The sequence below is a fragment of the Cataglyphis hispanica genome, chromosome 9 (genome assembly GCF_021464435.1).
Source record: "Cataglyphis hispanica isolate Lineage 1 chromosome 9, ULB_Chis1_1.0, whole genome shotgun sequence".
NCBI lineage: Eukaryota > Metazoa > Arthropoda > Insecta > Hymenoptera > Formicidae > Cataglyphis > Cataglyphis hispanica.
The window spans coordinates 7488094-7504765 of NC_065962.1; the positions used below are offsets into that span (position 1 = coordinate 7488094).

Below are 16672 nucleotides of genomic sequence, written 5' to 3' on the forward strand. Positions count from 1 at the left end.
TATTACTCGAGTACGCGCACCAGGAAAATTTACAAGCTGCTATTAATTGTGATAACGAAATCTTTTGTTTTTCTTCTTTCATTCTATTATCCTTCTTTTGAAATTTAATATGCTATTTTGTGTGTGTGTGTGTGTGTGTGTATATTATAAGCTTCTCTCTCTCTCTCTCTCTCTCTCTCTCTCTCTATATATATATATATATATATATATATATATATATATTATATTTATTGTACAATAGATTTTGCAATTGAGTGCAATATTTGCGTCTGATATAATATCTGATATATTTTTGATATATTTGGTAAGATATTTCAAAATAATTTTTTATATGTATTGTATTTTGCACAATATTATAACTAACTTGAGAGTAATACGTTGGACATATAAAACTTTTTATATTAAATAGTTTCCGTGAAATTAAATTAAATATAATTTCCGTTGAAATATTTTTTTTAACATATTACTAAAATTCGCGACAATATACATTATATACGTGTCCACTAAGTCTGAGATACAAGAGATACGAATTAATGAGAATTAGATATTCGAGATGAAATGTGAGAGGCTTGGAGACGAGTACTTGTATTTCTGTCTTTTGAAAATCTGGCAGGAATTTGTGATTTCTGGAGCACGTGAGCATATAATCCGGGGATGGCAGTTTGCCGCGTTATGTAACTACGTACAAGGGCTCGAGGAAGGGGAGGGGATTAACCTTTAGACGAGTTCTCAGGTAATCTTCTCTCTTTGGCGAGATTCATTCGAGGTCCGTTATCGCGTCGGGGATAAGTCCGCTTACAAGGACCTCCTTACACGATCGTTCGACTTCCTTTTTCTCACGCGCGTACGTGCCCCGGCGAGAAAAAAAGCTCCTTATCCGCAGACTCTATTTCCGTTTATTGGATGGCTCTCGTCCTCGACATTTTTTTCTTGCCTCGATTCTCCCGATGCAGCTTCCATCGATATTCACCGCGGGTAATACGATTCTCTCAGTCTGGTTAAATTCAAATTTGAGGACCGATATATTTTATGATTCCACACGTGCCATAAAATCAAATCCGTATCGAAATTTTGAGCCGTCAGTTTATAATATGTATATAACATCTATAAGATAAAAATGCACATCTTTTTTAAATTTTAAATTTTATTATAAAATGCGCTGCCAAAAATTATACACAAAATAATAATTTATTCTTATGATTGTGACTATTAATTGATAGCTTTGTATGTGAGTGTAATGACAATTTGTTACGCTATATAACTAGTTATATTTTCTCCCACGATTGTCGCATTCGCTTTTCTCCCTCGATTCACCGGTGATGGCTTCGGTGACGAGTTAGTCGAGTGCACGTCGCATAAAGCATGGCAACAATTCAGCGATGTTCTCTATCTCTCTCTCTCTCTCGAAATGGAAAGAGAGGTGGAGAGGAGAATGAAGCGCGTTCCTGAACATGACACCCGAAATCGTACCCTTCCAAGCATCGTCCACTAGGCCCTCGCCATCGATAATATGTCGCTGACATTGACCCTCAAAGACGGCTCGTGTCGGCGACAAAAGCTTCGTTTCGGTCCCGAACAGGATTTAACGAAACATAGAGAGCGAGAGGGAGAGACTGGAGAGTAGTCGGTTCAATGTGTTTGCGGACGTGCGTGTTTGACGGATACCTCCCTCGATATGTAAACAGTTCCAGCCTGTACTTTGCGCGATGTTTTCTCCGCTAACCCCCTCCGCTCGAACCTGAGATATTCTCGCTTCGATAATTCGATAGCCGCGAGGGATGACAGGCTGCTTTGTGCACACACAGAGCCACGTTACAATCCAACGATACATCGTGTAGAGTGAGACGAGAGTGAGTGTTTCGACGAGAGAGAAAGAAAATATATTATTACGACTAATATCGAACTTTGTTTGCAACTTGTAGGCGCCTGTTGCTATACGATGACAGATAGATTTATAACATTGAAAGTAACATTTTACAAGTGACAATTTTCGACATCTTACATCTGCTCACGGGAAAAAATCTTCGCGTCGAAGAAAATACGCGTTAATGTCACTTGTCGCGTAAAACGCGAAAATATTTTTTTTCCAGAGTCAACGCGTGATGATTTATTCTCATATTTTTTTTTTACAGCGTCAAATAACTTCTCGCAATATGAATTAATGAATGTTTGGCGAGATTAGACACGATGACGAATTGCAGATCGAGACTTCATCTCTTGATTGTCTTCGTTTAATTAATGAACGAGAGAGGGGGAGAAGGAGGGGGAAGAGGTTCTCTGCAGCACAGCCACGGCTTTTACGCTTGGATCGAGAGCGCGCGGCATTAGCATACAATTAAATCGGGAACATGCAGGCGTTTCTCGCGAACGAATGCACCGCGGGGGATTCTGCATCGTGATTCGATGCACGTAACCGACAACCGGCGGCCATCAATGTCTCCCCGTGGCTGTCATCCGTGAAGCTTGTTTTTCTTTATCGCGCAAGCCTCCGCATATCGTCATTCTGCCGTGTTTATACCATCTATTAATAGATAGAAATCGCAGCGCGAAACCAGTCCCCGATTTTTTTTTTTATCTCTGACTTTATATTCCAGTATCATTTTTGGGAAACAACGTTTTATATCAAGAATTTATCTTTAACGAAAAAAGTCACTATATATTTAGCGCCGTACTAATATTATAATCGGACTTGTATGAAAAATAAAATTAGTATTCTGAAATTAATTTTGATTATAGAAAGAATCTAAAGAAAAGAAGATTACAAATACATAAAATTCGAGGATGCGATATTTCTTTCAGCGCATGTTTTTTGAGGAATTATTGCGGCAATAGTCGAATGTGGGAAAGAAACGCCCGAGATTTAAACGCGTTTACTTTGTCCGCGCAAAGTAAGTTTCCCAGGACGGGTTAAGTGCTAAAGAAGCAGCTTGTACAAATTTTCACGCGACACCGATTGGCTAGGATTGGCTGGCCAGCCTTGGGTTAGTCGATCCATTGTGTCTACGCTTAGCTGTGCCGTCGTTTTCCATTATCGTTGCTCGACTCATTAACGCACACCTGCGACCCGCTTCAGGGGGATTTAAGTCCCGAGCTGTAGAGAAGATTCCTTTTCATCCACGTAGCACGTAGTAGGCTCACGTATGTACAGGAGACGCGGTATTCTCGTCGTTGTCATCGTCGTTGCTGTGGAAATTGCACGTGGCAGCTGGCTGGCTCCGTCTTTAGCAAGATCCTCACGTGCTTCGTAAGTAATTCGTGAAGCGAATTCAGGAGTCTCATCCGCTACGCTCAAGGACAGTGCGGGGACGCGAGACACCGAATCTATTTATCTATAAGTCGATCCTCTCTCTCTTCTGACGCTATCTCGTTACCCGGCAATCCCTTTTGAACGCTTTCGGCTTACCGATAACCGTCCACGTGCCCGTGTTTTATTCTCTCTCGTGTGTTAACAATGAACTTTGCGCGTGCTTTGATCTCTGTAATTCAAACACTTTGTCAATTCGCGTGTTTGATTTGTCACTGCATTGATAAAGACGAGAGTAGCAGATTCCGTTAACGCACGGCAAATAGCTCGTATCAACTTTACGTTACAAATAATAAGCTTACAAATTTGAGATAACTTGTAAGAAAATTTTTTTTCTTAACTTGCGCTATTTTATTGAAATAAGTCTCGAGGGAAAAAAAATTATAAAATTTTATTAATTGAATGAGAATAGATTATCGATCAGTTTAGAATTTATCGTGCAATATTAGGAATATTGTGTATGCCAGTTTTTTTTTTATATATTTCGAATGGTATAATATTCCTAGAATTATATTACTGATCTTACTTATCTTGTTACTCGTTAAAGACATTTCTAATTTTTGCTTCGACAGCTTACTAGCCAAGTATTATAAGTGAAGAAAATTAATGATGCCGCTACTTTAGTGGAGTGGATAATAACCGATAAGGTTTTTTTTTTTGCAGTATTTATTATTAACATTCATTTTTTTATGCTTTGACTTTGTGAGCCAATTGTCGATTAAGTAACTTGTTTTTAATTTGCTTCCATTACTTGTTATACGTAACGATCAAACAATCATTAAACTATGTATTAAACTTTTCGCTTTAATGCATCGTAGATCAATAATGCTCTCGGCTTACTCGCTAGAAAAAATAAGCATAAGCATTTTATCCTACTCGGCTCTTGAATATTAACTTGAATTCGCGGAATTTATCTCCAGCCTTGGAGATGTTCGGCGAAGTGTTATCGGGTCGACTTGGCGCGGTCGTACGAGATCTTTATTTTACCGTGGCTTTGCATTCCGGCACGAGTAACACGGCCCGATTCACATGCACGTACAAAAAAGATACGCGTGTTCGTGCAAGTGTATCATTCGCGATCACGCCCAGTGGCGCTTAGTTTCGTTCACGTAATTCATTTGCTGATACATGTAGGTGTGTGTGTGTGCACCGGATGTGTATAGTTGTGTACGCGGCGGTGTGCAAGGCCGGTGACGGAAGAGGGTATCTCACGAGCGTGTTATCGCTTAACTGCGCAAAAATGCGATGAGACTTGTAACGAAAAAAAATATCGTTGAGTTACCGCGCCAAGTTTCGCTTTCATTTAGGTTTTTGGCTTTTTTTAGATCTTTGTGCTCATAAATAACAACCGGTAAGCGTAAACAAGACACGTCTCCCACTTGGAAAATTGCCTATACAGAAACAGTGCGAAACGCTTCTTCGTTAAATAAGAAATATTAAATAAGAGACTGTATAAAAATATAAAATTGATATCGCATTGTACATTTGCATATAAAAATATAAAATAATTATTGTCAAGTTTGCATATATAAATATGAGGAGATTATAAGAAAACATTTCGGTGTTTATACAAATTTGCATATATATATTTCATTTTCTTATTGCCAAAATGACCAATTAACCGAGTCGATTTATCAGTAGACACTTTAAATAATAGCATTTCTCGATCTCTCGAATTTATTTATAGGCCAAGTCACGTACTCATACTTCACACATATCCTTGAATGTGACACTCGGCTCACGATAACATTGATTGCACTTATACTAACTAGACAAATAAAACGTAATATCAAGCGGCCATATTTGGTATTAAATGTGAATACAAAAACCATTAATATTTTAATTACGATACAACGTGCAAATCTATCAATCGTACACACTTGAAATTTCACATATAGATATACAGATTGATCTTAAAATTAAATAAAGAATTGCAATGTTGACGGTAAAAAAATTAGCCTTTTCAAGTGCTTTTTGATGCATTTTTGCAAAAGCTTATAGAAACTTTTTTTTTAATTTGTCATGCGATCGAAACAGATTCGTCAGCGTCGGGACAGAGAATATGAAAAGGCGTAAATAAAATATGCTTGTTTAGGTCTGGCTGATCCGATGGTTAAGAAATAATAATAGGAGTTTCCTGTTTCTATAAAAATCTGCTATCAGGTTTCTTAATGCATGTTGCTAAATTTTTCGATGATTCAAACAAGTTTATATGACATTTCGCCAACACAGATTTTACATGTTCTTGAACTTGCAATACATGTTATGTTCGTAACGAGGAAGAGAGTATTAAAAGCAATGTTTGCACAAATTTATTTTTTTATATATAGGAAATAATATTTAACAAAATACAAGTATTTAAAAATTTCAGATCTTTATTACAATTAATAACATTAACATTTTTTACATACAATTTATCATTAAAATCACGTACACTGATGTTTTTTATAATATGTCTATATTTAAAAATATATTAATAAAAAAATAATTACAATTTCAGAAAAAAACATTTTACGTTCTTGTAAATTTTATTTTATATTTGTATCGTCTCTCAAAATAGATTTTGTCGTCATGTGATGCCCTCAAGTTAATTCTTTCCCTCTTCATAGAATAGGTATTATACGACCTAGGTCAGGAATCATTCGATAAAACGCGCTCTGACGTAAGTCGCCTGAAATAATCTTGCACGATATTCCATGCAACTATACCATGGTTTTGCCGTGCATCTGTCGCTATACATTTATTTCTGATGATATCATCGATCATGTTCTAATGCGGTAATGTTTCGATATTTACGTCCCATTGAGAAAATAAAAATTCGAGGAGGTGTAATAATTTTTGTTAGAAGAGAAAAGAGCTCTTTAAACGTGATCCGTTATCGTTTCAATTTCTATATCAAATCTATTAATCCACGATAAGAAATTCGAGTGTAATCGGTCGATATATTATGATAGGTCAGGACCGTGTATCGAGCGGCCGGCGATAAACGTGACGACTTGCATAACCGCAGAAGCGCGCACGAGCACGTATCTGCGTGGCGAACCGTGCAAAAACACGATGTCGGTCGCCTCATGCGCGCATTCTTTTCTCAACAACAAGTTTCATATATTCGCGAGTCGTTCGTCAATAATCGTTATCGTGGCGGCGCACGCGCCCGTGCCTGCTAGAGATAAAAACTTAGATAAAGATTACATAGTGCGACTGGTATTAACTCGCTCGCCGCTATTTTCAGCGGGGAAGGAGCACGCCTCTGCAAACGCGGTTTTACCGCGAACAAACGGCGCAATTCTCGGAATCGCTGAGTAACTCGACGCGGTCGGCGGCCGACATAATAAATCGCGCGAATCGCCGCTGGCTTGGAAATGCGGATAAGAGAGAGAGAGAGAGAGAGAGAGGGGGGAGGGAGAGGAGCGCGCAACACAAAGTGACGTGCCCGATGGTCCTCTTTTATAAGCGCCTTGATTAGCGTCATAATCATTGACGATGAAGGAGAGAGAGGTGTCGAATGCGAAACGCTTCCTACAAACGTAATCTGTCGCTGTGTGATCTACCGATCGCACTTGATGATATACACCGCGGTGTTGGGTTACGAAAACTTATCCGTTCGTCCGTATATGAGCGACGTTGTTGCTTGCGCAACAATGTTAGATGCAAGTCCCCGCGGCGTTGAACGCGCGACATGCAAATCATCTACATTTTACGATGCTATTACTGCGACGGTATTATATGATGTTCCTCCGTTTAAACTAAGCCAGATGTTTGCGACTATAACCTGAACGTTTCTTCATCATTTCGAGTACGAGGCAGGTGCAAATCGCATGGATATCGACCTTGGTTCGACTTCTCTTTCAATGTATTGAAACAATCATCTAATGAGAGAGACACATCAATTGACACAATATCAATTTATAATCTTGTAAGATGACCGCGCTAAAAGCGATTTTTATCGGAATTTTACGCCGTTTTCTACGGAATCATTATGTCTATTATGTCTATTATGTATTTATTATTATTTTTCTCAGAAATGATCTCGCGATTAATCCTGACGGCTGCAAAACATTGATACGCAATAACATTTGATACGTCTGTTCGTCAAGTACTACTCTTATTACAAGAACTGTTTCGTGCGCATAAACAATTCAGCGCCGCGATTAATCAAGCGAGATTTAAGATGTATTTTACGGTTCGCCAATGGCGAATTATTCAAATAGGCGATTAATCATCTCGCTTTATACATATATCTATAACGCGCTTGAAAATATTCGCGCAGTTACGTTCGCACTAATAATAACTCGTCAGATTTGCCGCTAGAGTTCTTTTTTCGCGTCGCCTCGGCCGACGATAACAACTAGCGTTTCACGATATTTTTGCAACATGTGCTCGCAACAGAATTTGGAGGCTCGTATGTGACATCGTCAACATTGTATTGGAGTCACGTCAAGGTTAGATAATAACTTTCTTGCATCAGCGCACGCGGTAGATATCAGTCTCAGATAGTGCGGCGAACGTGTGTGCATATGCTAACTACGGAAACCGGTTAGTGCGCATTAAATTGGACTGCGGGCTACTATTTTTTTCCTCCGCCGTTACGTCCAACTTAATGGCTTTCACGTGTACTGCTCACTTCTTATTTTTATTCTCGGCTTCCAGCGCGTATCATTTCTTTTTTTTTTTTATGGCCGTCCTTCTCAGTCCAATGCGAAGAATGCCTCGCCGAAAACGAAAGCTGGCGTATTTCCTATATATTAAAATATATAAAGCCCGTTTGGTGCAATGTATTGCTCTCAATATTCGCTCAAGATATAATTCATGAGAGAAATTGAAAAAAAAAAAAGAGAACAATTTCTAGATTATAATTAATATATTTGAAAATGTCGAGCAATCAAGCCAAAGAAAAATGCGCTCATTTTTTTTTATTGAATTTTTGTAATATTAGGGGATAACAATTTTTTGGGAGAAAGTTGCTAATAATTTTCAGAATTTTTTTGTAAAATTTAACTTGGACGGTACGCCAATGTGACGCGATGCGTATTGACAATAACTTTGTCGGGCGATTCGCACAACTATTCACGTGTATTTTCAACGTGTCAAGTGTTGCCAAGTTGCAGCGCAAAAAAAAGAAGCGGCGCCTTCCCGCGTTTATCGGTTCTTCTTGTCTACATTGTTGACTAATCGCAATGAAATACGAAGTAAACAACACTATTTACTATGTGTGAAGGTTTCGTGGATGTGCGTACGTGCGTGTGTGCGGCGCTACTACATGTCTGTCGCAAAACAAGTTTTCGTAATAACATGTTATATAACGACGTTAGTCATCGACGTGCGTCTAATACACGCAGCTTACCAATGTAAATTTTATTATTGAATCTAACGAAGATCTTTAATTGATGATGTGCACTGTAGAAAATATTGAGCTCGATGTGATAACGGAATTATAATGCGGAAAAATAATATTCAGCAATTTTCGTGGGTATAGATATTTCATATATCATATATACTTATCGCATATGATATAGTCGAATATACTATTAAAATTAAACATGCTGTGTTTGCTATTTTGTTGCGACAAAAATTTTTGTTTGTTTGGAGAATTATAATATTCAACGTCAATAATGTTTCGTAACATACGGTTTTTTTAATTAATTATATTTACAGTAATCTTTAATTAGCTTCTAAAAATTATATTTTTATTTTAATTAAGACTTTAAGTTAACTTTTGATATACATATTTTTGGAATTTTAGTAAAGACACGCACTTTGGTTGTTTCTCTTTCTCCTTTTTGTCATAATAATAGTATTCTCGATTCAGTCTAACTCAGTAATCTCTTATAATAAGAATAGCTTGAGAAGAATAACAATTGCCTAAAAATCGGATCTGAATCATACCAACAATTTATTTTTGCAAAAGTATCGTAAATTTTTTTTGAAGAAAAATAAGAAAAAATGAATGTAACAAGATTGCAAAAATTCTCTCCGATAACAGAAATCGAATATATGGCACATTGCATAATGCAAGCAGTGTTCTCTGCGAGAAACGGTCGCCTGCCTTCGGCAGTGCGCAATATTTTCGTGACCCTGGACTGACATTGCCAAACATAAACCAATACATGCGGCGATAGAGAGAGACGGTCTCGCTAGAGTGGAGGCCAAGGTCGCGGGTTCCCCACTCCACCCTGGCTTGCTACTATGTTGACGCCTATCGCTCGCCTGCCCGCGCTCGTCTTCCTGGTGACGCAACTATGTGTTGCAGCTCCAACCCGACTATTATGGTCGTCTTTGTTGTAATTCCCGTTCCGTGCCGGCTATCCTGGCTAGCCACCTCACTGGCGCCTGTTGTTGTTCTATTTTATCGTTTTAATTTGCTTATAGCGGCATCTCTTCTATATTGTCGAGCTAAGAGCGTCGTTGACTCGAGTTATGTCGACCGTTGCGTAATAAGAAAACTAGTGTTTATTTGCGAAGACATCAAAAATATGCGACTATAAATAATTATTGACTTATTTCTGTATCGTCGAGCATTAATTTTAATTTACGAGCACTAACGAAATCTCTCTTTCTCTCGAAACATTGAATATTATTTTTGTAATTTAAATGGCACTAAGAAAATCATGAAAGATCATGAAAAAAAAAATTTATTTTGTGCTTGGATTTATTTTAATTTACAAAATTTACAAAAATATGACTTTTTTTTTATTTATCTAAAAACAAATTGGAAGTGCTCGGATTCTTTGAAATAAACCAATATTTTTTATTTAATGAAACCTATACTGCATAATCAATCTTTAATATATTTTTGTCTAGACATTTTTTTTTTTATAATGATTAATATAAATTTGAATAAAAAGCGACACACACATACGTACGAATCACATTTATAATAGATATTTAGAGATATTTCGTTCTCATCGTCGCACATATATATAACGGAAGCATGCCTCGCACGACACGAGGGTCATACACTGGCATTCTTGGGGGAGAAAGTTGTCAAGCGAGAAGCCGAGGGTCCAGGGTTATTATGAATCGCGAAAAATTCACTGGAACACGAACTTTGTCGTTGTAAATCCTTTAAAGGGTTCGTTTACGATTCTGATGATCCATATTGTTCGATATCAATATTCATATTCAACAAGTATCGACTTTCGATATTAGATGTGTATATATATATATAACAGAACGCGTAGAAGAAAATATGGATAAGGCACATAATGTATAAATGTTTAAGATTTTCTAAATAATCTTGTTTTATTTGCTTGCAGACAAAGCTGTGGCGCCAACGGCATCTTCTCCCGTCGTCTAGATTTCAGCGCTTTCAACAGCCTGCCCCGCACCAAACTCAACTCCTATCACATCAAGGTGAGTAATTAATTACCTTGCTACTTTTTGACACAACGGAAGTTTCGCTTGCGAGCTGTACGAATTACGACACACTGCTTTGTTAACGAAATGAACCGACGCGACGTGATGAATCATTGGCGATTACAACATGCGAGATATATCGCGCGTAGAATAATAATCAACACAAAATACTACACTAGGAATAAAATATTTTTAGATTAGAATAGAAGATTTTTGAAAGTAGATATTTTCTCTTTCAATTGTTTCAAAATTACGAAAGAAAATTATTATTTTTTTTTATTATTATAACTATACTCCACCATATGATGGATTGTAATAATAATATTTAATTAAATACGGATTTACATACGTGTACATAAAATAAGGTACAAAAACTAGCTTGATAGATGGAGGATTAAACCGATATTGGTGACCAGCTTTAATCGCGTCGTTAAATTAATCTCGGCCGAGAGACCGTCCTTTCCACATGCGTAAATCAGGCATAAGCTACGCGCCCCCGGCGAATCCTTTTGCACATACACACACATATCCCGTCCTGTAACACTGTCGTCCTACCCTAAATACGAGGGAAATCAATACCCGAGTAAACCGAGTAGCGTGCATGTGTCTCTTTGCGCACGCACGCACGCACGCACGCACGTATGTACGACGTTGTGTACGCTTACGTCGGCAAGAATACTTTTACTCGTCCTACGATTTTTTCCTTCACTTGTGCTATTCCTGTGTGCGACTTGTGCAAAGTCTGCTTCCAACTGTGATTCAATCGACTTATTCACCTATTAATTGACTTATTATCGCGAGTAGTATTATAATTCAGAAAAAGATAAAGAATATAACATTAATCCGAGATTAATATTAATCCGGATTGTCAATCCGGCGACTTGTTAAACTCCCGGTTATATCGGTATCTCGACTAGCTCTGGTTAACCGACGCTTTTTTATCCGTATATTTATATTACAGGATAGTAGAATGAAAGGTAACATGGAATTCGATATTCCGATTAATCTAAACTGTCGGTTTAATTTCGTTAAACAGTGTAATAAATCTAAATTTAAACATGCTATTACTTTTATAAGTCTTAAGAAACAAATTTCGAATTTTATTGTTATACGTATTATTTTTATTGATATACAGATACATAATATATATGTTAATATAAAATGGAAATATTTAATATATATATATATATATATATATATATATATATATATATTTATATTCATTCAATTAAAATGCGTGTCAAATTAATGACAAAATATTACCATGCAGATGTAAGCGAAACTTCTATAAAACATGCATTATTAACGAGCTTAATAAATTATGTAAATGCATTTTGACCTTATGTAGAATATTGTACAATAGATGAAGTGAAAAACATAGCTTTTAGATTTCGATTCATAGAAGCGATAAATAACGAGCTTTTAATGTTTCGCGTTTTCGCGTTTCTATTATACGGCAGAAAAAAATAGTTTTTTTACGGAGAAGGGAAAGGATCTATAAATGATGCACGCCGCAACTCCCGTTCCATAATACTTGATAAACTTTGACCTACCATCTGACCTCGACCTTCAAATTGCCTGCCATTTCGGCGCTTGTTTGTGGGAACGGAGAAAGAAAGGATAACTGGCATAAAGTAGCAAGCCGGTTGTTCCCTTCTGTGAATTAGGGTACTCTCGCGAAGGATTTCAACTTGTCTCGATAGTATCACCCGATCTGTATTTTCGTCAGGATTTGTGTCGGCGCGAGCAATTGTCGTCAAAGTTGAAGAAATTAACGACGCGGCTAATTAGTGGGAATTTGGGAGCGACGCGTTCCTCGCGTGATGCTGCTAATCCCATCTGTCATCTTATTATTTGTTCTTGTTACTGTTATTATCGACATGTGGCGGAAATAAGAGCAATCATTTTTTTTTCGCCATTTTACACGCGACGCCGCTCGTTGCAACACGTTCATAAAATCCATTCTGCTATTTTATTAGAAAGCACGTGTATCCTTCCTTTGATCATTCTTTTTTTCGGCTTTACCAACGGTGTGGACTTTATTACAGTTGGACGTGGCGTTTATAGCCCGCAGCGAGAACTGCCTCGCAGAAACGGTATTAACACACATGGCTTTACTCGCGGAGGAAATCTGCTTAAATATATGAATAATTTTACGTTATTATAAAAGTTTGCGATAATATAAAAATATCTGGCGCAAGTAAATTGTCAACTAGCCGAAAATGTTTTCTAATATATCGTGCTTTATTTTCGAGATTAGAAAAATAAACATAGTGTGCTTGTATTTTTTTCTACGTCGCCGTTTTGCATTCTTTTATCGGCGATATATGTTGCTCAATAAGATTTTCCGTGGCCGTTCTCGAGCGTGTTCTGGCGACGAAACCGGCACGGTGACCGCTGCTGTGTGTTGCCGGTTTCCAGTTTTTCAATAATACCGGTTCTGTCAGCTTCGCCGGCCGACTAAACCTAACATGAGCCGTTAGGTAACTCGAGGGAGATCGATCTCGCGCGCACGCGTCCCGTTGAACGTGTGTGTGTGTGTGTGTGTGCACGCATCGCGTCGTGCAGTAGCGGAGATGGTTGTTACGCGGAAGGACTGAGGGAGAGGGGACTGGTGGAGGAACCAGGGCATCGTCATAAACCCTCTGTTGGAAACCCTCGAAACACACCCAGCGAATCCTTCCATGGCAACCGCGTCCCCACGTAGCAATCGTGTTCCGTTCTCTTCCCCGTGTAACTCTCTTGTATCGAGGGTGGATTACCCCTTTCTGCTGTTGCGCGATGCGAATTGCAAAATGCAAGGTTTGCCTTTTGCGCGCTGAATACCGATGTGCACCGCCGACAATCCCCGGAGTCACTTAAGACCGGCGGGGGATTTTGCCGCCGTGAATTGGAAGTCGTGGCGATAACTCTTCCGTTAAGACCCTCCGTTGCCATCGAGGCGAGGGAAAAACAGAATCTTCTCCGTCGCTTCTATCGTCGCCTCGAACCCTTTGCTTGCAATTTTTATCGCTCTATTTCAGTTGTGGATTCTGCCGTATAATAATACTTATAAGCAGGAGTAAGATTAGCAAAAATATATAAATTTTTTTTTAAACTTTGTGCATGCGCAATCTGTGACGAAGTCTGTCGCGAATTTCGTGTGAACGACCTCGCGGTTGCGTCTGACGATAAATCGGACGCAGGAGGAGCAATGGGAAAATGGGAAAGTGGCGTGCCGCGATGCAATAACAGTAACTCGCGACACGTGGCTTATATAGACACTGAACCTAGGAGTGGCTTGCATTCGCATTTTATGCTTCGTTTCGTCGCGCTGTGTGTGTCTTATCTATCTCCATTTGCGACAAACATTTATATATTATATATTTTACGAGTTTTGTAATATAATAACATAATCTTAATCTCGTAATTCTAATATAAATATAACAATGCGGCGGATATTTATTTTCGCAATGCATTTCCTAGTGACTGACATTTAGTTAATCGAAAGTAATATCATCATAAATTCGTATCTATTGCCTTTTTTTTTGTTTTGTAACTATGTAATTGAATCATTATTGTTTCGATGTAAATAATCGTGCGATAGTTTATTTTTACATAGCTTCGTGAACTCCCTTCGCTCTCTCAAGTGTGCGTGCAAAGCGGTTGAACGACCCGAATATTATCATTTCGTCGAATACTCGATACGCTAAGCGTTACATTAGCGCGATAGTTTATTATTGCAAAGTCCGCGAACTGCGGTTCTTTATCTCGCGACTCGATAAATATTGTTTCTCCGAGTCGGTCCGCTGTGTGACGAAGATAAATGCATCGAATGTCAGTGACGCTAGCTTGCAGAAAATACTGAGCGGGCAAAATGTCAAGTACACAATACTCTGTTTCTTTCACCCTCTTTTCTTGCACAAATAAAATAGAGAGAGAGTAAAATATAAATATTAATAAATGTGTGTGTGTGTGTGTGCAATAATAATAATAATAATAATAATATAATTAAATTTATATATAATATACTTATAACATGATAGAATTAATTAATAATAAAATTGAAATAATTAGAGAAAACGTAATACACAATTATTACTTTAGACAAAAAAAGTACGATTTTTTTCTTCGAAAAGTTTTGAGCATGATTCAAAAGCCTCACCGGAGTCAACGCCGAGAGTTATATTTCGCCGCTCGAACGCATTATGTTGGTCTTATTATCTCGGCCTAACTGGCTCTGATAAGAGATTGTTCCGTTAGCAAACATTCGTAAACTGCGCTTTTTTCTGTCAAGGACACGGTGCGAAATATAAATTGTGTCGAGTATTTTTCAGATTGCTATTTAATTTTTTTTTCTTTTTCTTTAATCATATAAAGTGCAAAGATGCTTTAATTGATCTAAATTTTGGTGCATTAATTTAATCTTTCATAATATCAATATTCGATCGATTAAATTAATTGGCATTAATTGAAAAAAAGGTTTTAAAGAATTTTCTAATATATATATATATAATATTTATAAATCTTTATTCTCTTTTTCAATATGTTTCTTTTATTTATATTTATGTCATTTACACCAATCCGTGAAACAAAGAAAACAAAAAAGGACTATAAAAACTGTGCGGACCCATGTCATAGACGAGAGCGATCGCAAAGGATCCGCGTAATTTTCTCGAGGATTGCGCGAGGAACCCTCGTTGGTCTACGTCGAGTGGCGCTAGAGCGACTTTGAATGATACTCGTGTTCGAGGGGGCAGAGATTAATTAAAAGGTCCGCTCGTAATAACGACGTCGAAAAGCTTTTCTCGTAATTCAGCCGTTCTGGAAGAGATGAAAAGCGACGAGGCCTCCTTTCTTTCTTCAACGTCCTCTCGTGCTTCGCGAGTCTCCTCGCGTCGCGTCGCGTCGCGTCGCGTCGCGTCTCGTCTCGCTCGTCGATTCGATGGACATTGATTCCCAATGAGCTGACGCTGATGTACGACGGCGGCTTCCGATCACCTCGAGCTAATAGAAAATGTCCGTGTGGATTTATTATGTACCATGTGTCGCGTCGTAGTCGGTATTTCTCGCTATTTTCGAGACAAAAAGCTTAGTATACACTGCGATCTTTTTAATTCTGTATAGATAGATACTTGATGACGAAGAGAAAAATATAGTTATTCTTTTTTTGTCGTATAGAAAATTTATATAAGTATATATGAATATTAGTGGAAAAAAAATTTCTGTAAAATTGAAATATCTTTTTCGCACGAGAAATTTTTTATTTCCATTATTATTGTGCAATATAAATTGTTAATTTTAAAACTCATATCTTGTATGTTTAATCACGTGATATACATAATAATTATTAATTGCTAAATTATTATTAAATTTCTTTACCGCATTCATAGTAACCCATTGAAACCCATTGACCCTCCGTGGTCAAGCCGGTGCTAGAACAATCACGTCATTCTAAGGTAGTTCTCTAAGTAATGTAATCTTCCTGCACCTCTCGCTGGTGGCGTTGATTAAATTCAGAGGCAGTACGAAATGGTGGACGGAAGTTTGGTAGCCTGAGTTTGGAACGGTGTTTCAAGTCGGGTCGTACTAATTTCGTTACGACATAAACGAGAAAGTGGTAGCCGCGACCACGAGAAGTATTCGTACATCTCATTAGCCTCCACTAAACTTTGATTAGATTTTGAAAAGAACGAGAGAAGGAGAAGATTTTCTCATGGTTGCGCCAAGTTTTAAAATTTTTAAAATTTTAGTTTAAAAGTTGAAATTACTTCTGCACTAGTTTAGTTTCACTAAAGTATAACAACATTATATATGTCGATAAACCAATAGCAATTAACATTTATTGATGAGAAATTGTTAAGAGTTTAAAAAACAATTGTTTCGTACATTTACAAAAAATTATCTGTGAAGAAAACCATTTATGCATATTTCTCATCTCTGTACTTGTCAGTCTTTCTCCACAATTTCTTTCTCTTTTTTTATTTGCTGAACGCATTTTGTGCGTTAACTCTTATTGCAGGCTTGACACTC

General features: G+C 37.6%; 1 protein-coding gene across 1 annotated transcript in view; it reads left to right on the forward strand.

Annotated features, from left to right (window-relative positions):
- LOC126852105 (headcase protein) overlaps positions 1-16672 on the forward strand; it is a 129836-nt gene that overhangs the window by 13265 nt on the left and 99899 nt on the right. Inside the window, exon 2 of the mRNA XM_050596588.1 lies at positions 10561-10657. Coding sequence (XP_050452545.1) covers positions 10561-10657 — 97 coding nt within the window. The remainder of the gene's footprint in view (positions 1-10560; positions 10658-16672) is intronic.